Source organism: Urtica dioica, chromosome 6, assembly GCF_054948205.1.
Source record: "Urtica dioica subsp. dioica isolate 48M chromosome 6, U.dioica_male_clone48M_v1_H2, whole genome shotgun sequence".
Lineage (NCBI taxonomy): Eukaryota > Viridiplantae > Streptophyta > Magnoliopsida > Rosales > Urticaceae > Urtica > Urtica dioica.
Window position 1 is genome coordinate 39703995 of NC_142761.1, and position 20576 is coordinate 39724570.

At 36.9% G+C, this 20576-nt stretch overlaps 2 protein-coding genes across 2 annotated transcripts; one reads left to right on the forward strand and one right to left on the reverse strand.

Annotated features, from left to right (window-relative positions):
• Window positions 1-2213: 2213 nt before the first annotated feature.
• Window positions 2214-5245, reverse strand: LOC149394076 (RPM1-interacting protein 4-like). Its single transcript, XM_089616683.1, has 4 exons — window positions 5085-5245; window positions 4102-4488; window positions 3134-3316; window positions 2214-2584 (listed from the first exon to the last, which is right to left on the reverse strand). Exons 1-4 carry the CDS (start codon window positions 5088-5090, stop codon window positions 2561-2563), a joined length of 600 nt encoding a protein of 199 aa, XP_089472809.1. The 5' UTR covers window positions 5091-5245; the 3' UTR covers window positions 2214-2560.
• Window positions 5246-11222: 5977 nt separating this feature from the next.
• LOC149394077 (uncharacterized) lies at window positions 11223-14689 on the forward strand. Its single transcript, XM_089618402.1, has 3 exons — window positions 11223-12552; window positions 13771-14261; window positions 14348-14689. Exons 1-2 carry the CDS (start codon window positions 11288-11290, stop codon window positions 14201-14203), a joined length of 1698 nt encoding a protein of 565 aa, XP_089474528.1. The 5' UTR covers window positions 11223-11287; the 3' UTR covers window positions 14204-14261; window positions 14348-14689.
• The last annotated feature ends 5887 nt before the right edge of the window (window positions 14690-20576 follow it).

Sequence of the window (20576 nt, forward strand, 5' to 3'; positions counted from 1 at the left end):
TACTGTATGATTTTTATAATTCTACAGGTTGTTTGAACTTTTTTATTTAATTTCAGGTTCGATAGATGTTCTACATTTAAAAGTTAAATGTCCATCTTTGCATACGCCGAACCAAGAATGAGTGGGAAAAAACAATCAAAACATTAGTCATTCAAATAAGAAGGTCTGCCTAATTGATAATGTGAGCAGGTTTTTGAAATTTGAAAATAGGTTTAGTGAAACAATAGATATGACAATATAGTCAAAGTAGATATTTGCAAATTATTGCATAAATCCAAGACAGAATTTTGGAAAAGCCAAAATTATGTACTTTTTTTGGTTACTCACCGACCCCGATAAATTTCTACAATTTTAATCGCCATAATATTTTTTTGTCGAAAATTCAATGCTATGGCACAAAAGTCACAAAATTTCCATAAAGTTGAGTACCTTTTTTTTTTTTTTTTTAATTTTCATTTGCCAGTAAAGTTTATGCATGTTTTTCATTGATCATTGGTCCTTTTTTTTTTTTTTGGAACCGTTGGCATCTAAAAGTGGCCATATGTACCCAGGGCCGACCCAACGAATAACGAGACCTTAGGCGAAAGCTAAAAATTTGACATTTTTAATAAAATTAATAAATATTAAAAGAAAAAATAGTAAAATTTTCAACCATAATTATTATTAATAAGATAAAAAATTATATAATGACCTTAATAAATTACAAAAAAATAAAAATAAAACCAATTCATCTAGAGAACTTGTTTGCCTACCAAAAACTTGTAACTTTTTTTTTTTTTTTTTTTCCAAAATCAATATTAAAAATAAATGCATAAAAAATAAAGAGATTTGTAACTAACTAGGCTACTTTAAACATGTGATTTTAGATCTAGCCTATGTTTGACAATTTTTAGGGATATAGCCAAATGATTTATGTGGCAATAATTAAGGTCTGATTTGCCCTTATATATTAATAAATTCGTCACTTTCTCTCTCCTATTTTTTTCAAATAATTTTTTTTGCATCAAAACTTCAAAAATTCATATCTTTCTCATACGAACTCGAAATTGAGTGATTTCAAATCCTACAAATTCGTGACGTCGAGATCTTCAAAAATAGATCATTGTGTTTGATGAAAAATTATGTTTAATGCATCATATTTACATTTCCATTTATTTTTTTATAATTTAAAAAAATTTCAGTTATTTCCATATTTAAAGTAGTAACGTGATTTTTCTACATCTATGGCATTAAAAATTATTTTTCATCAAACACAATGGATCTATTTTTGAAGATGTCGGCGTCACGAATCCGTAGGATTTGGAATCACTCAATTTCGAATTCATATTAGATAGATATGGTTTTTTGAAGTTTTTATGTAAAAAAAGTGTAGGAAAAAAACAGGAGAGAGAAAATAACGAATTTATTAATAAATAAGGTAAATAAGACCTTAATTATTGTCACATAATCATGTTGGCTATTTCCCTAAAAGTTGTGAAACATAGGTTAAAAACAAATTTCATAGTTTCATTTTGGCTATTTCGCTACAATGCCCAAAAATAAAAGAACAATTTTTTATATGTACACACATTTTTCCAAAACTCTTCTAAAATAAAGGATAGACCATTTTATAGGGTTTGTTTTACAAATAAATCACCTAAAGTCTGAATAAGTGTACAAAGTATGGATATATATACTTGGTGTTTAAAGAAATTTATCAAAGCCAAATTGTGCTTTTGTTTTAATTCATTCCAGTTCATATTTTGGAGGTCTCTATTTTTGGGCATCTGTATAGTGGGCTTTGCATTTTCTCTATTCCACTTTTTATAAAAAATAAAAATAAAACGTGATTTGTATAATGGTGGGCCTTTTATTTTATTTTATGAGGCCTTTGTAGTATTGTTTTTTACTCTGAAATAAGCCTTAATTTTGTTAAAAAATATGAGGCCCTAGACCATTGCCTAGCTGGTCTAAGGCTTGGGCCGGGCCTGTATGTACCCCCCATAACCCCATTCCGTTCTCCTATTATCATTCGAGAAATGAAAAGGAAAAAAAAATCATATTGTGAAAAGTGATACTGAAATTTATGTCCCGAAATAATAGAAGAAATCGGGATCTTCTTTTAGTCTAATTTAGTATCGTTTTAGTGTTTTTTAAGCTGTATTTGCTTTTTCTTTTTTATTTATGTAATACTTTGACATGATATCTTGAAGGCTACAATTTAATAGAAACTATAACAAAATAAATAAACCCTTCAATTTCAAGGAGTACTTTATAACAAAGAGTATGACCAAAAAGAATGAAATAACACACTGTACCAAAAGAAAAAAAAAAACAAAAAAACAAATCAAGAGTACATATAAAACTGACTAGTTCTTACGTTCACATATTTAAATCTGGAATTATTCTCTTAATTATTGCTCCATCACAAATAGAGCTGCATAAAAGAAAATGAACTTCCTTTGAAAGTAGTTACAGACAATACTCGAATTTTCGCTGCTGTGTATACATATCACCTGCTGTGTATATATATATCCCCACGTGTCCTGTATATCCTCATCGATGGTCCTGGCAATTTCTTTTACCATGGAAAGCAGAAACATTTCTGAAACAAGAGATATATAGAAGCTCTAATTAGAACAACAAGAAGAAGATTTGTAAAATGAATATAATGGCATAAAGAAATGAATAAGCAGAAACAAATTATGCTTCTGCTTTCCATGGCAAAAAAGTTCTTTTTACCAGGGAAAGCAGAAACATTTATGAAACAAGAGACATATAAAGCTCGAATTAGAACAAGAAGAAAAATTCCTCAAAAAAAAAAAAAAATTGTTTATAACATGTATATATTGGAAAAACTATATCACATTTAATGTAGGGCTATACCCATTGCCATGAATGAAGCTAGAAATTTTCTTTACAAGAGGCTAATTACAAAAAAAAAAAAAAACGTTCATTGTAAACACTTGTGCTAAAGCACAATAAATAGCCTGAGGCTATTTTATACCATTTTATCAACACTAAAAACCGAAGTTTCAGATAGAATGCAATGGAAATAAAACTATTAATCACTAGTCTTTTACGGTATAGTGAACAAGTGCAGAGATTTCAAGATTAGCGCGTGATAATAATAATAATTAAGAAGTAACTGTACCTTTTGTTTTTGACTCTTAGAAGCACCGTGTCCGTTGCTATAACCTTGTGGAGTCGGTGCTACGGCACCACCGGCCTTCCTGTCCTGCGAGAATTTGTTGAATTTTTCTGTGTAACCTTCACCGGATTCCTGGCTGTTCTCCCAATCTCCGAATTTCGGTACAGCCGACCCAAAATCATCACTCTGCAACACGAAATAATAAATTAGATAACTATGTAGCTTTGGTGTTAAAATTTCTGTGTTTGTTTTTACTTTCAATCAGATCATTTGGTGTGTGGATACACATAAGAATTCAAAGAACTACTCTTCCTCAACTTCCGAAAGCAATATAGAAAAGGAATTCTTAAATTTTCTTACTTTTCCTTAGAAAATTTCATTTCGATTCCAACGCCCAAGTTCCAAATTGTTATGAATCTCAGTGACTGATCGAACAAATAAACGTTTATAAAATTCACGAGTTACTCTTCTCACTACTAATTAATTTTGAGATGAACTGCAATACACAATATGTATACTGATTAATTATAAAGTGTCAGTCCAGAGATCTACATTATTTTTCCTTGTGACCCCTCCTAAGTTCGAAAGATGTGTGACGACCAATCCATAAATAATAATAATAACTAAATAAATAAACAATTAATTAAGTAACCAAGCCACCAAAATTTGAAGATTCGCTAAATAGCTATTTTTTTTGTAAATTTAAGTAACAGTTATTATAGTGATGTGACATCATTTTGACGTTTTTAGTATTCCATTTATGTCATTGAAATTTGATGGTTATTTACAAATGTTTTTTTTTTTTGCCTTGTTAATAAAAACTCGTGGCTATTTACTTAAAATTTATAAAACGTTGACTATATGACAAAACTTGAGCTTTCATATGCCTATATATCTAGAGATCCCATAAATAAATCTAAAAAAAAAAAGAAAAGAAAAAGAAAGCGAGCAAACAGAAAAAGAAGCCTCACATCATGGACAGAGCGGATCGGCTTGGGCCGGGCGGGTCCCCTAACAGGGGTTGTTGACCCTCCAAGCCTTCCATTCTGATTTTGGTTCAAAGGCGATGCACCAAAGCCTTGCTCGTTCCGTCTCTTGGGCGGGGCCCTCTGCTCAGCCGCCTCGGGCCTCCCTCCCCCGTTGGGCCGGGCCCGGTTTGGGTTGGGCCGACCCGCTTCCGGGCCCCTCTGACCCTTCTTCTCGGGCTCTCTTGAACCAAGAAGCTCCGGGAAGTTTGCCGGGTCATTCGGGTTAAGCTTCTCGTTCCCTCTAGTTTGCCTCGCCTTGTCGAAATAGGCCGTGTATGGGACGTTTGACTCGTTTTCCCATTCTCCGAATTTCGGTACACTTGGCCGTCTCTACAATAATTTTGATAACAATAATTAAAATGCTAGACTAGAACGGTCCATGATTATGCTTTTTGGATCCATTACCACATTTTTCTAAGCTTCAAAATAAACGCATAATCAAAATAAACGTTACAAATACTCGTTTCCTGTTCTTTTGACGTCGGTATGAAAATCTAATCAACGCGTAATCATATGTAGAAAAGTCAATCAAATGTTTGAAAAAGTCAACCCATTCGCATCAAAATTTGATACAAACAGAATCATTTTTTCTTCAGATCTCAGATTCAGATATCTTTTTTTTTCCTTCTTATTCTCAAAGTAAGTTAAGGAAAAAAAAAAAAAAAAACAAAACACTACTCCTGTATTGTAAAAGAGAAGGTCTCAAGTCCATGTATATTATGAACCAAAAAAACAAAACAAGAAATACAAATGTTTCGACACTTTTGGAACTAATTAAGGCTTTTGATTATAATCCGAATAGGAAATACACATAGTTTCTTCTTTTTATTTATTCCAAAGCATATAAAACCATGGACTCATGAGAATTAACAAACAAAGCTAAAAATGGAAATTATGTTAAATAAAGTAAGAAGTAGTAAACTTACCGCCATTAATTTAATGGGGTTATAAATCTGCAAAAAAGGACCTTCTACTTCAACGAAATATATATATCAAGATCGCAAAACAAATCCAAAGCAAAAACACCATCAACGAGCACAAAGCAAAGAAGAAATGAATGAGAGAAGAGATATAAAAAGGGATTTGAATGAGGAAGGAAATGAAACCGTTTACTTTTAGTCGCCGGTAATGGTTGACTTTTCTATTCTCTTCGCTCCTTCCATAATGGTCAACATAAGCATGTCGTGTTTTCTTATATTAAATGTCAAGTGTCGATAAAATATTATTATGTGGAGCAACTAGTTTTGAAAGAAAAAGTATTTTCTGAGCGAAACTAAAAACAAAAAGTTTGTTGACATGTTCCGTAATTGTTTTGTTTGCTTTCTGGACCCATTCATGGTTTCATAGAAACACCATGGACCGATTCTTTGTTCGTTTGCTTTCATTTCAGGATAAATGTATAAACAGTAGTGAGTAATTACAAATTGATTGATTGATTGTGAGAATAGTTAAAGTAGTTTTATAAGAAAAATAACTCGAGTTTATAGTTTTTTTTCTTCATAAAATAGTCAAAATTTGATTTTGTATGTAAAAATATTTACATTCTACATAATATATATAAGATAGATAAACATTTATTTGAGAGTCTACAATTTATTTGAATTCATGTAAAATAAATAGTATACACAATACTATTGCTGAATATAAAAAACGCAAGTTAAATATGTATATATATGATATAAATGACAGAAAACAAGAAAAATAGTCAATTTAAACGTTTGACATTGTTAAATAGCAAACGTTTGGTAAATCTTAGTTAAATAACAAATTTCATTTGTAAATAACCAACGTTTGATATATGAAATTGGCTACCTAAGATTTCAAAACGTTGACTATTTAGCAATGTCAAATATTTAAATTGACTATTTTCCTAATGACCCCTAAAAATGATGTAAAGAGAATTGATAAAATCAATAGAATAATAGATGAATGTGGAATATGCTTTCTAATATTAAAGATAAAGTTTCGAGTGAGAACAAAATTGAAATTACTTCACATGATTATAATGTTGTTCAACTAGCTAGCGTGTGAAACAACTTGTTGAACAACTGATTGTTTTTAACAGTTTTAACCCGGATCTTGAGCATCTTCTTGCATCTTCACTCGAACAACTTAAACGCAAATTGTTTTGCCAAATAATCTATGTCAGAGATGAACTAACTAAAATATTATTTTATTTAAAATAAGTTATATAATAAAGTTAATGAATTTGTGCAATAGAGTTTTAGATATGGTCTACGTGGTGGCTGTCTTAAACATATTCTTTATGGACGAGTCTATATTTCAGGTGGGTGTATTTATAGCAAGTAGATTTATAATAAAAGTATGCTTTTAAATAGTCGCTATATATTATCTGTCATTTAATTCTTTATGGGTGATTTAAGTCTTGAAGCTTCAAATTGAGCTACGATTCTGAAATAGTCGCTATCCATTATTTCTCACTACTCCCATAAAATAGCATTGCCGCGTAAAGAAGAATCAGTGGACGATATAAGTATCAACACAAGTTGTTTTCGGTACTTTCCTTCTTCTGACGCTGGAAAAGGACCTATTTCGTTACTAGACTACCAATAATTCCCGAACCATCTTCTTTTTTTTTTTTTTTTTTTTTTTTTTTTTTTTTTTTTTTTCTTTTTTTCCTTTTTTGAGGAAAATTCCCAAATCATCTTTAATTGTCTTCATTTTGTTAGCTCTATTTTATATCTTTGCATCAATAAATATTGTTTTTCATCTCCAACTCATGCTTATTTACATCTTCAAAAAAAAAAAAAAAACCTCCTAAATATATTCTCTATCAGCATATATTTTGTATTTTAATTTTAATCTATTACTATTTTTATATATTACAAGTTTGCCCGGTAAAATTAATTTTATTCATATTAATCCATATACATATATATTATTAGAAATAAATGGCGGGTTAGCTATCTAGCTCATATTAGACCCTTCATTTAAAATAATAACCCAACTATGAGTTTAATTGGGTAAATAGCCAAAACTCAAACCCAGTGATACAATATACCAATTATACTCTTCTATAACAACGTCTTCATCGTCCTCAACCTTAACAGCTCCGTCAAATTGAGCCAAAGCTCCTACATCGTCTATCTCGGCCTTCAAAGACTTGAATGACATCGAGATTGACTCCGACGCCACCGGATTTGTCCCTATCTCCCTCCTATGATTTCTCTCCAGCTCGAATTGAGCCACCTCGACCTTCCGATCCAACCGACCTCACCGATTCAATTTCTGGAGGATAACTCGGATCTTCTCGTTCTGTATCTCCGGCTATGGCCTCTTAAGTCTCCGTCTCCGACGCGAACGATCGTCATTAAATCTCTTGAATCAAATCTGGTGATCGGAGAAGCATCTTGGCTAGAGGAGAAGCCTCATTTCGTAGCTCCGGCCACGACCTCTCAAGCCTCCATCTCTGATGCGAATTCACTTCCCCTCGTCGTGAAATCTCCATAATCGAATTCGGAGACCTCAGATCGATCTCAGGAGGAAGAGTATATTCATTATGTGAGATAGGGGAATTGGGGAAATGGCATATTAGGCACATTAAAAATTCTTTGGCTAATTGCTTAATAAAACACAAACTTTGACTACTATTTTAAAAGACACCCATTAAATGACTAATTATTTACAAATCTCAATAATTAATATATGTAATAAATTGTAATGATAGATTATATAAATTAAATTTAGGGTCAATTTTATAATTTTTTACAATATTTAAGTTTTAAAAAATATTATAATAGTGCATCTTCAAATTTTGAAGAACATCTATTCATTTCATCTTCAAATATGAAGAATACATTTTTATTTGAAGATGTATTGGAGGAACATCTCCATCTCTATCTTTAAAATAGAGATGCAGGAGATGGAGGTGCAGTCTATATTCAAAATCATCTTCATTCTCTATATTTGAGTTAGGTTTGAATAGTGTATCTTCGTATTTAAAGTGGCACTATTTCATCTCTATACCTTTTTTTAATACCTAAAGTTTCTAAAAATTATAAAATTAACCCAATAATTATAATTTGATACTTTTATATGTATTATGTATTAATTTATAAATTAGTGCATTCAAAAAAATATTAATTCAAATATAACTCAAACTTGAAAAAATAAATTAAGCAAAACTACTAGATAGAAAATGTAATGCTTTAATATATGTACTTTGTTTCCAGTCAAAAAATTATCATACTTTGTGCAATTGAGGAACTTTTTATTTTTAGATTTTCGGACATATTATTGATAATATATATGTATTTGGACTAATATGAACAAACTTAATTTTGTTAGGCAAATTTGTAATATATAGAAATAATAATGGATTAAAACTAAAATATAAAAAATTTATAGTGGAAGAGGATATGCAGATAAATAAAACTGTTCATTGATATAAATATGTAAAATAGAGATGAAAAATAAAGTTGGAGTGAAGATGGTCTTAGAGGTAAATAAATGAAGATCTCAATCTCCATCTTTACCAATACATCTCTATCTTTAATGAATATCTTATAGGTAAATGAATAAATTTAACTAAGAAAAGCAAATTTTAAAAGATTATAGTAGTTTTGCTCTCTCTTCTCCTCCCAAAACATTATTAGGGTTTAAAAATTTGGTTGCCGGCATTGTTATTGGAACTTGAGACTCTTGTGGTCTTAACCACTAGAGGGCTCTCATCTTGGGAGAAATGCTTCTATTTGTTATTTTGTATGTCTTTATCGATTTCATCAAATTTCTCGTCATCCTCAATGCTATGAGTCCATCTCCGTCATGCACACCAACATCGATCGATCGTCTCTAATATTTCAATAATTCAAACATGAATTTAATTTGTGTACCTCTTAATCTTTAATCAGGATTAAATGTTGTTGTGAGAGATTTTTCCTCACCCGAAAAAACATTAAGGCCCAACCCAAAAACACAGAAAGCACGGCGAGTCCAACCCAAGGAACCAGGTGGGAAGATCGGAGACCCAACCGAAGTGTATGAAGCAACCCGCCCTCATTTCCACTTCGCAAAAGGGACCTCGCCCGACCCCCCTCTTTTCCATCTCGCAAGGGGGCCTCGCCCGACCCCCCTCTTTTCCATCTCGCAAAGGGGGCCTCGCCCGACCCCCCTCCTTTCCATTTCGCAAAAGGGGCCTCGTCCGACCCCCCTCTTTTCCATCTCGCAAAGGGGGCCTCGCCCGACCCCCCTCTTTTCCATTTCGTAAAAGGGGGCTCGCCCGACCCCCCCTCTTTTCCATTTCGCAAAAGGGGCCTCGCCCGACCCCCCTCATTTCCATCTCGCAAAGGGGGCCTCGCCCGACCCCCCTCTTTTCCATTTCGCAAAGGGGGCCTCGCCCGACCCCCCTCTTTTCCATCTCGCAAAGGGGGCCTCGCCCGACCCCCCTCTTTTCCATCTCGCAAAGGGGGCCTCGCCCGACCCCCCTCTTTTCCATCTCGCAAAGGGGGCCTCGCCCAACCCCCCTCTTTTCCATCTCGCAAAAGGGGCCTCGCCCGACCCCCCTCTTTTCCATTTCGCAAAGGGGGCCTCGCCCGACCCCCCTCTTTTCCATTTCGCAAAAGGGGCCTCGCCCGAACCCCTTCACTCCTACCGTACTCCTGCCCTAACTCTCACCACCTCACTATAAATACCTAAGAGAAACACTTATCAATGGCTGACTTTTTCTCTCTCTAACTAGATTATACCAAATTCTCTACTCAGCTATTTCCCTCTCTAAAAACACCTTTGAGACCGAAATCAAGAGCAAAGAGGATCAAAGCCACTTCATACATTCTTTTTCACGCAAAATAGAGAAACAATCTACTTCCATTCTCTCTAGAGTGGGAGAAGAGAAGCTTACTCTCTCTCTAAACCCAAGGCTCCAAGCCAAATTATATTCCCTCTACAAGGGTGTCCAAGATCTTGAGAAATCAATTCTCAAGTTCTTCACTTGATAAGAGGAATATCCCATAACTAACCTCACAGGTTCGAAGACACGTGGTCAAGGCCGCTCACGTCACGTGTCCGTAAGTGTTAATCCAAAAAACGGCTTAACAAATGTTTTAATTTTAGGCTAAAATATAAAAGAATTTATAGGTACTAATTCCTTTATGTACCTCAGAATGGGGTAAATTAAACCTGGTAAAATGAGGGACATTTTTTTGGGGGTTTGCTTGTATTTGTTCAAAGTTCAAACGGAATGGGTTGTGTTTGTTAGTAAGGATCTAAAGTATTCTAGATGACATGTAATCCTGACAAGGAAAATTTGAAAAGTCAATTTCACAAATACCTCTTTATTTATTTTTATTGTTTTTTTAGGAAACTTCTCTAATTACTTGATATATATATATATATATATATATATATATATATATATATATATATATATATATATATTTTCTATTCGTTAGTTTCCAACATCACCGTACTCGAGATAGACGTGGGGATAGAGGTTAAGTTGGCGGAAAAATTACATATTTAGCGTAAAACTTGTATTATTTTTCATATCTCACTCATTTTTTAAAAATATTTCGACAGTAATCGTTTCCATTTTTTCCGGACAAAAATAACAGTTTTTGAAATCTGGTTAACAGATATTGAAATCTGATCAACGTTTATTGAATTATCAACAGTTCGTAAAATCTAGTCAACATTTATTAAAATATGGTTAATAGTTATTGAAATCTGGTTCAAAATATTTGTATATTGAAATTTGGTTAACAATTATTGGATTATGATTTACAGTTATTGAAATCTAATTAATATTTATTGAAACCTGATCAATAGTTATTAAAATATATTTAGCAGTTAATAAAAGTAAAATGGACATTTCAAAAATTAAAACAGTTATTTATATAATTATTTTTTTCAGCTGCTTATATTAAAAAAATTTACGAAAAACATTTATTGGAGGCTATTTCCACTAAGTAGGTAGGCAAACTTTCCAAGGCCCATTACATCTTCCAAGCCCAGGAAAATACTACAAATAACTCATTTAGAGATAATAATTCCTTAAGTACGTAATAATTTAAAATTGTAAATATGAAAAAAAACTAATTTCTTCGTATAAATCGTAAAATAAAAATCCTATTCAAGGGTTTGGTCGTTCGGAAGAGAGAAATCGGCGGCAATGGGTTCGAAGCTCAAAGCCCAGATTTTGACCGCAATATCACCGGGTAAACCTTTCTCCTTCTCATCTCTCGTCGGCATTTTCAAATCCCTACTTTTCCGATCCTACTACGCCTCCGATTTCGAGAACACCGTCTCGGCGCGCTGTAAATCCGGGACAATCACGATCGACGAAGCTCTGGACTACTTCCATACCTTGGTCCGGACGAAACCGAGCCCTTCGATTCGCTCCTTCAACCACCTCCTCGGAGCCGTGTCGAAGATGAACCACGACTCGACCGTGGTCTCGATGTTCAGAGCCATGCTCTTCCTCCGCCGCCGCGGCGGCGACGAATTCCGTCCCGAGGTCGGAACGCTGAACATTGTAATTCGCTCTTTGTGCCGATCCAAGCGCGCCGATCTCGGCTTCTCGGTCTTCGCGCTCGGAATCAAGACCGGCGTTCCTCACAACGCCAGGACCACTAACACTCTCCTCCACGGCCTCTGCGCCGCCGGATCCACCGCCGACGCCGCCGAGTTTTTCCGACGAATCGCCGTCAACGACGTCACGTACGCGACGATGATCAACGGCTTTTGCAGGTCCGGCGACACGGCCGCGGCAATAGAGATGATCGAGAGCATGTTCCGCGACGAACGAGATCAAGTTCGTCCCTCGGTGAGCTGTTTCAGCCCGGTGATCAACCGGCTCTGCAAGGAGAGACGAATCGACGAAGCTCTGCGCGTCTTTCGCGCCATGATCGCGCGAGGCGTCGCGCCGAACGGAGTCTGCTTCAACTCTCTGATCGACGGGCTCGGGAAATCCGGCGGGAGATCGGAAGAAGCCGCGGCTCTGGTGTCGGAGATGGCGAGCCACGGGATTTCCCCGGACGTTCGGAGCTACAATTCTCTCGTCGACTTGCTGTGCAAGGAAGGGAAGACCGAGGAGGCCGCGAAGCTCCTCGCGGGGCTCGTGGCGTCGGTGGGAGTGAGGCCCGACGTGGTGACGTACAACTCGCTGCTCTCGGCTCTGTGCAAGCGGGGACGGTGGGACGAGGTTTCACAGGCGTTGCGGAGCATGAGGCTCTTCGGGGTCGAGCCAGACATAGTCACGCTCAACACCGTGCTCAACGCTCGGTGCAAGGAGGGAAGCACCGAAGTCGCGCTCCACCTCGTCGAGACCCTCACGAAGAAGAACAACGGAGGAGGAGGAGGATCGCACGATCCGGAGACTTACAACTCGTTGCTCTGCGGGCTATGCCATTTGGGAAGATTGGAAGATGCTCACAGGTATTGTATTGCGGTGAAATTTTTTTGTTGATTTTTTTGAAATGATTAGGATGAAAATAGGTTTACATAAGGGCAATTAGGTAAGTAGCTTATTAATCAATCATCCTTTTGCAAAATAGCCCAAGTTTTATTTTTTTTTATATAAGAAAATAGCCAATCAGACTTAAGTTAATTAAATTAACTGTTCAGTTATGTTCAGTCAATTTAGATAATTGAACTGTTAATTTAATTGACTTAGGGTTGGTGGGCTATTTACTTAATAAAATGAAACTTGAGTTAAATCCTTAAAAAGAGGTAGAAGATTGGTTACTTGCAACAAATGCTTGTTTATATAAAGTCGAGATTTTTTTTTTAAAATTTTTAAAATTTTTATTTTATTTTTATTTAATCACATTCTATAACTTTTTTTTTTTGGCTAATGAATTGGTAATCACAATATTTTCATTTCCAAAAAGTTATTAAATTGTTATTTAAGTAATTGATGAAGCTTGGAACTTCAACCAGCTCATCGAGAGTGTGAACCGCAACATGGCTCTTTGGCTTCATTCCCTGTGTCAGGAATTTAAGAATTATTATCTATCACAGCTCTTTCTAGGGATTGAATATGCATTCTATGATGTAAAGAAAAGGTTTTTTTTTTTCCTTCTTCTGGTTGTTGGTTGTCTTTTTGTGTTCTCTTTTCGGTTTGGGTGTTTGTTTGCCTACGGCCCGGTTTTTGCCCGAAATTCAACTTTCTTTTGATGTATATTTCTCATCATTTTTTTTATAATACTTCATTGTTTCTTTAGAAAGTAATATTTTATTTTAAAAATTCTTGAGCAGACACAGCTTATTCAGTCTTGAACATTTATTTTTTAGTTTTATTTCATTAGCTTGTTCGAGTACCGCACACACAACTTCTCTCTATGAATTCAAATTTCGTGGCTGATGTATATAAGCTTGGACGATGATTCAATCATCCATCAATTTAAATACCAAAATATCTGAAAAAAGTGGTTACATATGGAGTTTATAAAGTTTCTCTCTCTGAATAACGAGAATATCCATGCCTGAACCTTTAATTAGTTCATGAGCAGAAACACTACTCGTTTAGTTCTTGAACATTTGTCTTTTTTGTTTTCTAATTATCTAAGTTAACCCATTTCGATTAATTGAAAAATTTGCGAAAATGAACAGAAATTTGATTGAGTTTGTTTTCAATTTGAAATATTTTAACAGGCTGTTTGACGCGATGGTGGGAGGGAAGATATTCCCGGACATATGGACTCTGAACATCGTTCTGGACGCGCTTTGCAATGAGGGAATGATGGAGAAAGCTCAGTGGCTGTTCGACACAATGATGGAGAACCACAAGGAGGTCAACAACGTGACTTACAACACCCTCATCAAAGGTTACAGCCGACAAGGCCAAATGGACAAGGCCAGGGACGTTTTCGTCCGCATGGCCTTGAAGGGCGTTTTCCCCGATATCATCTCCTACAACACCTTGGTCAAAGGCTACGTCAAGATCAAGAAGACCAACGTCGCCCTCAAGCTTCTCAAGGAGATGGTCACCTCGGGTTTGCTTCCCAACCACGTCTCTCGCAACATTTTCAGAAGCATCGTCGCGTACAGGCTCGGACCCTACTTCCAACACTTCGAGATGAGATGAGATGACACGACAGACGAGACAGAGGCTGAAAAACAAGCTGTTCTCTCTCAACCACAATGTATGTTAATATATATATATATTTCTTTTAAAACCCGTTGGCTTGATCTGAATTGAAACCTTGTTCCTTCTTTGGTCCTTTTACAGTGATAATGACAAAGGAGACTTTGAAAAGCATCCGCCCGAGATACCTGGTTGATGAGGCGAGATTATTCAATGACTGCGATTCACCAAGCTTTGTCCATTTTTCAGTGCTTGAAGAAGGTACGGCATGGATTGGTCGTGGATTTAATTTTATTTTAGTGAAAAGATATATACAAGGCGTTGGGAACACAGCCTAGTAGGTAGGAGCTTCAATAAGTGCAAAAGCGCAGAAATTCGATAGCTAGCACAATCTTACATCGTTTGTCTGTTATTCTGTATAGTAATTGTCATTTTTTGTTGCGCTTGTACGGTAAATTATTAATGAGAACGGGAACTATTAGTTGAGTTCAATTGTGTAAGTGCTAGAACTAATGGATGTTCTCTTACTATGGTCCGTTACCACTTGGGTGTAAAATACTAAATACGAGTGATTTAGGTTCACCATTTGAGGGCCTCTTTCTATGTTTGGCTCGCAAATTAAATGGTAGGTATAATCATTTTTATTTAATTTTAGTTATTACGTTTGTAAAATTTGTATTATTTTCCAAGAAAGAAACTATAGCTTTTGGATAAAATGACTTGCCTATTTACAGCAAGGCAGGAGTTGCAGATTACGATTTAAACAAAAAAAATGACTTGCCTTTTGGATATCAATTTCAGAGCTAAACACAATTCATGAATTCGTCTTCTGCGTATAATCAATCATCTTTCGACTCACTGGGGACGATTAGACAATTACCTAAAAGGGTCAATCAAGTCATTGGACAAGCGGGTCTGGCGGACCAAGATCCATTTCCAGCGGAAACTCTTCATGCGGAAGATCATGTTCATACCGAATCTTCGACTATGATGGCGTGGGTTGCCCTCTATGCAGACATGAAGTGGTTGAAAGTTCAAAGTTCAAACCACCTCTTATGTGAGTGCAACTTACTCGTGCTTGCTGGTATGAGTTTAAATGGGGGACTCGCCCACAATGTTTTATGGAAAACTCTGTTTTGTTGACTTTCGTCACTCAGGAGCTTCCCCTTGAGTTTGCTGGAAGTGTTTAATAAATGAATCGTATTTTGTTTTCAAAAGTAACGAGTGAAGCATTATAAATTTTTTTTCCAAGCAATATATATTGTTAATGCGTTTTTTAGATCAACATTTACGGGACACTTGTCGTGGTGCGAGCTTGAGACGTGTCTCGATCTTGGGTTGCGAAGTGTCGAATCTTCTATGGTTCTGAACGGATTGTGATGGATCGGGGATGGTATTACGACCGTGGTGGAGACCTTCGGAAATTCGACGTGGGTGGTGTGTTTCTCCGTGCCCTTCCTTTCCCTTAGCTGAAAGAGAAAATACAAAGGGTGATAAATTTTGGAATGTTCCTCTTATTAAGTGAAGAACAAGAGAATTAGATTTCTCAAGTTCTCGGACACCTTTCGAGAGGGAATGTAATTTGGCGTAATTCTAGCATTTGTTTGTGAAAGAAATATGAGAGAGAGAGAGAATATTTCTTCTTCAATTTTAGAGAGAAAGGAAGTAGATCATTCTTCTTTGTGTTTTGAGATGAGATAGTTTGTCTCGATTATGAGAGAGAGAGAGAGAGAAAGTTCTCTTTTAACTCTAGAGAGAATTTTGGAGAGAGAAGTTGTAGTCTATTTTTCTTGGTAGAGAATGACTTTTTTGAGTGGTTTGAGAGCTTTTGTGAGTTTTGAGAGCTTTTGTTCTCTTGAAAAAATCATTTATTTCCTTTTGGTGAAAAATGATGGAGTATTTATAGGATTTTTAGTGTGCATTATGGAAACTTGGTCGGAAAGATTCTCCGGTTTTGTGGATTTTACCGGAGGGATCCTCCGGTTTTGTGAGTTTTACCGGAGGGATCCTCCGGTTTTGTGGGTTATACCGGAGGGATCTTCCGGTTTTGGAGATTTTACCAGAGGGATCCTCCGGTTTTGTGGGTTCTACCGGAGAGATCCTCCGGTTTTGTGGGTTCTACCAGAGGGATCTTCCGGTTTTGGAGATTTTACCAGAGGGATCCTCCGGTTTTGTGGGTTCAGCGATCCTCCGGTTTTTGGGATTTTACCAGAGGGGTCCTTCGGTTTTGGGGATTTTAGCGGAGGTGTCCTTCGGTTTTAGGTCGTTTTTTGCTCTCGGGGTGTCGTTTTTACTTCATGAAAAAATGGCATAATATATATATATATATATATATATATATATATATATATATATATATATAATGCGTTTTTTAGCATCCTCATTAGTGGTATGTATATAATGCTAAAACACGCAGGCGGTGGTTATGAACTTAAAGTGCAACTTAATTCAATTTTTGTCTCGTTTTTTGTTATTTTTTTCTTTTCTCATTTTCCTGTTTTATTTTCTTTTTTTCTCTCTTTTGTTTTCGTTTTTTTTTTTCTTTGGAATTGCTTGATACAAAAGAAGAAGAAGAATAAAAAATAAATATAGAATAAAAAATAAACCTTGATAGAACTAAGCTCGGATACCACTTGACGTGAACTCGTCGGAGGAATTCGTCAGAGTTCAAATTTGAGCGGACCGTTTATCGAAAGTTTCGGATACAGACAAAGTTTTCGTGCTCGAGGTCTTTGAATTAGGTGGATCGCATGATGCCACCATAAGTTGCGGAATTTCTGTCGATAAATCGGACGAATGCCACAAGAATTTCGAGCACAAATTTTTTTAAGTTCTATACTATAAGATAATCTTCTCTAAACATAAAACACACACTTTTTTTTTATACCTTCAACTTTTCCCATACTGGAACTTACACACTTATATATAGTTTAAATAATAATTCAATGGTCATAATACCAAGAATTGAATAAAAACATAACCACTAATTAAACAAAATAAACCCTCCAAATAAAAACCCAAATAAATAGAGTGGAGGTTATACTCATGACATAAAATAAGAACAACCTAAAAGACAACAACATTAAAACAACCAAAATTAGACCATTGGTCTTTCCACTTCACTTTGTATGCTTGGGATGTCCTCATCACTCGGACACGTCCATTATAAGATAGTGAGGCATTTGCCACAGGACGCTCAGGAGCTCAACCCGAGCTCTCTAGTTGATCTAGAAAACCTAGTGAGATTTAAGTTTCTTTTGAGATTTGGGACATACCTCATATCCTTGAGGATTTTCCCCATACCATCACGAGTCTCAATTCTTACTAAACCAATCTTTGGGACCCGACATTTGTTCTTGGTGTTAAAGCAACTCATATAAACGACAGTGGAATTAAGTGACACTGCCCATTACTGTCGTTTATATGAGTTAGCCTATTCTTGTTGTTTGTGTCATCATCATCAGATAAGGATGAGCAGACAAACCTTCGACCAATTCGTACAAGCATCGACAATGCGATTCGTTCGTACACAAAGCTGGCAATTACCGTTACGCCACAGAACAATCGAGAACCACCACCATTCTCTGTATTTTCCGATTATTATGTATTTCCTATTTTTATTGTTAAGCCTATATAAAGGCTACTGTGTATATGGAAAATATTGAGCTGGTTTATACAATCGATCCTATTTCTACAATCTTTATATGGTATCAGAGCTTCTCTAGCTCCAACAATGGCGGAACCCCAAAACCCAGAAATTCACAACCCAGAAATCGCCCTACCCAACCCAAACCCACAACCAGCTATAAACCCAGGAAATCAGGTCCTCACTATTCGTCTCACCGACTCGAACTACCTGCTGTGGCGTCAACAAGTCTTAGCGGCAGTCCGGGGTCATGGTCTCACCGGCTTCTTGACCGGAACAACCACACGATCACCAGAGATGATCAATGGGCTCATAAAACCCAGATTTCGACCCCTGGGAGAGGCAAGATCAGCTCCTCGCATCTTGGCTACTCGCGTCAATCAGCGAAGAAGTTCTGGTCACCACTGTTAGCCTTAACTCCTCTGCTCAAATCTGGTCCGCCCTTGAACAAACTTTTGCAGGTCAATCGCGTGCAAAGATTCTTCAATACAAACTCCAGGTGCAAACCATGAAGAAGGGGCAAATGAGCATGAGGGACTACCTCACGAAGATGAAGTCGTGTATGGATGCTCTTGCCTCCGCCGGACACCAACTCAAGGAGGAAGACCAAGTGCTCAACATTTTCGCTGGCCTAGGCAGTGAGTATGACCCTATTGTCGTCCCCATTACGACTCGGTTCGAGCCATTCACAGCAAATGACGTCGCCGCGCTCCTCCTCAGCTTTGAAGCTCGCCTTGACCGAGCCCTGCCGTCCTCTCAAGACACCCTGCTCCCAAGTGTCCATCTCACAACTCAATACTCCTCCCAAAAGAAATCCAACTCGTCAGGAAGCTACTCAGGTGGCCATTCTGGTTACCGTGGAGGAAGGGGCACCAGCAGGGGACATGGCCGCTTCAACTCCAGCAGAGTCACTTGTCAGATTTGTGGCAAGCCTGGTCACTCAGCCAACCGGTGCTTCTATCGCTTCAACGGCTCGTTCACCAACTATAACACCAACAACGATGGCGGCTCTTACTCCAACAACACCAACAACAGCTACACTGCTCATTCCGATCAAGGAAATCCCTCAGCCTTGGCGGCAACATTCTCGTCGATCGACCAGAGCAACGAAGAGGCTTGGTATCCCGACTCCGGAGCCACGAATCATGTGACAAACGATCTCGGAAATCTCAACATCGGGTCTCAGTATCGTGGAAATAGTCGTGTTCAGATTGGTAACGGTACAGGTTTAAAAATTTCTCATATTGGTTGTTCATCACTAACTCACACAAATCAGCCTCACAACAAACCTTTTATATTAAAAAATCTTCTCCACGTACCTTCCATTACCAAGAATCTAATCAGTGTTTCTAAATTTGCCCTTGATAAAGATGTATTTTTTGAATTCCATCCATTTCATTGTCTTGTGAAGGATCAGGCAACGGAGCGAGCTCTTCTTCGAGGGAAGCTTAGTCAAGGTTTGTATCGGTTCGACCTCTCAACAACCCCAGCAGCAAAAACCCTGAAAAGCCCTGTTTCTCCTATTTCTCCTTTGTTTTCTAATTCCCTAAAAAATCCTGAAACTGTTCAGCATGCTGAATGTCTTGTGTCTAGTGAGTCTAATCAAAATGTATCGAGTCCACATGAAATTGATGTTATGTCCTGGCACTGTCGCCTAGGACACCCTACTCTTCGTGTCATGAAAAAAATCATTTCATCGTGTAACTCTTCTTTATCAAATGAATTTCATTTTTGTTCTGCTTGTGCTCAAGGGAAAACACATAAATTACCATATTCTTGCAATGACACTATAATCACCACACCTCTAGCTGTTATTCATTCGGATTTGTGGGGGCCTTCCCCAATTGTTTCTCGAAATGGTTATCGATATTATGTGAGTTTCATAGATGCCTTTTCTCATTACACATGGATTTATTTTCTTAAACAAAAATCCGAAGTTTATGAGGTTTTCACAAAAATTCAAAACAAAAGTTGAACTTCAATTCAGTGAAAAAATAAAGCGTGTTCAGTCTGATTTTTTTTTTTTGGGGGGGGGGGGGGGGGGGGTGGGTGAATTCCAGGCTCTTACTTCTTTCTTTAACACCATGGGTATCGATCATTTTGTTTCATGTCCTCATACTCCCGAGCAAAACGGAATCGCTGAGCGCAAGCACTGGCATATAGTTGAAACTGGATTAACTCTTCTTGCCCAAGCTAGTATGCCTCAACGCTTTTGGGATGACGCTTTTTTCTCAGGTATTTATTTGATAAACAGATTACCCTCGAGTGTTTTAAATTTCATCAGCCCTTTTGAAAAATTATTTCATAGACAACCCAACTACAACAGGCTTTGGATCTTTGGGTGCCAATGTTTTCCAAATCTCAGACCTTACACCAAACATAAGCTAGAATTTCGCTCTCAACCTTGCACTTTCATCGGGTATACACCTCACCACAAAGGGTATAATGTTTGGCTAGAGAGATGGTAGAGTGTTCATTTCTCGAGATGTGTCTTTCAATGAAAATTTCTTTCCTTTTAGTCAGTTTCTTCCCAGGTCAAATGATGAGTCCGCGAACACCGATACAACCTTGCTACAGCAGCCCTTGATCAAGCTCTCAGCCCCGGTTCAGGTAACTTCCGAATCTGCCTCTCCTCACTCAGATCCTTCCACACCTACACATCACTCTCCTACTTGCACTTCACCAAGCCCATCCCATACCTCACCCATAACAAATTCACCCTCTCTT

Excerpts from the sequence above, each read along its gene's own strand:
- LOC149394077 (XM_089618402.1), top strand. The coding sequence starts at position 11,288 with ATGGGTTCGAAGCTCAAAGCCCAGATTTTGACCGCAATATCACCGGGT. Across the intron at positions 12,553-13,770 it reads AGATTGGAAGATGCTCACAG|GCTGTTTGACGCGATGGTGG; the intron begins GTATTGTATTGC and ends ATATTTTAACAG.
- LOC149394076 (XM_089616683.1), bottom strand. Across the intron at positions 3,317-4,101 it reads CGATCCGCTCTGTCCATGAT|AGTGATGATTTTGGGTCGGC; the intron begins GTGAGGCTTCTT and ends TTCGTGTTGCAG. Across the intron at positions 2,585-3,133 it reads CTAAGAGTCAAAAACAAAAG|AAATGTTTCTGCTTTCCATG; the intron begins GTACAGTTACTT and ends CTCTTGTTTCAG.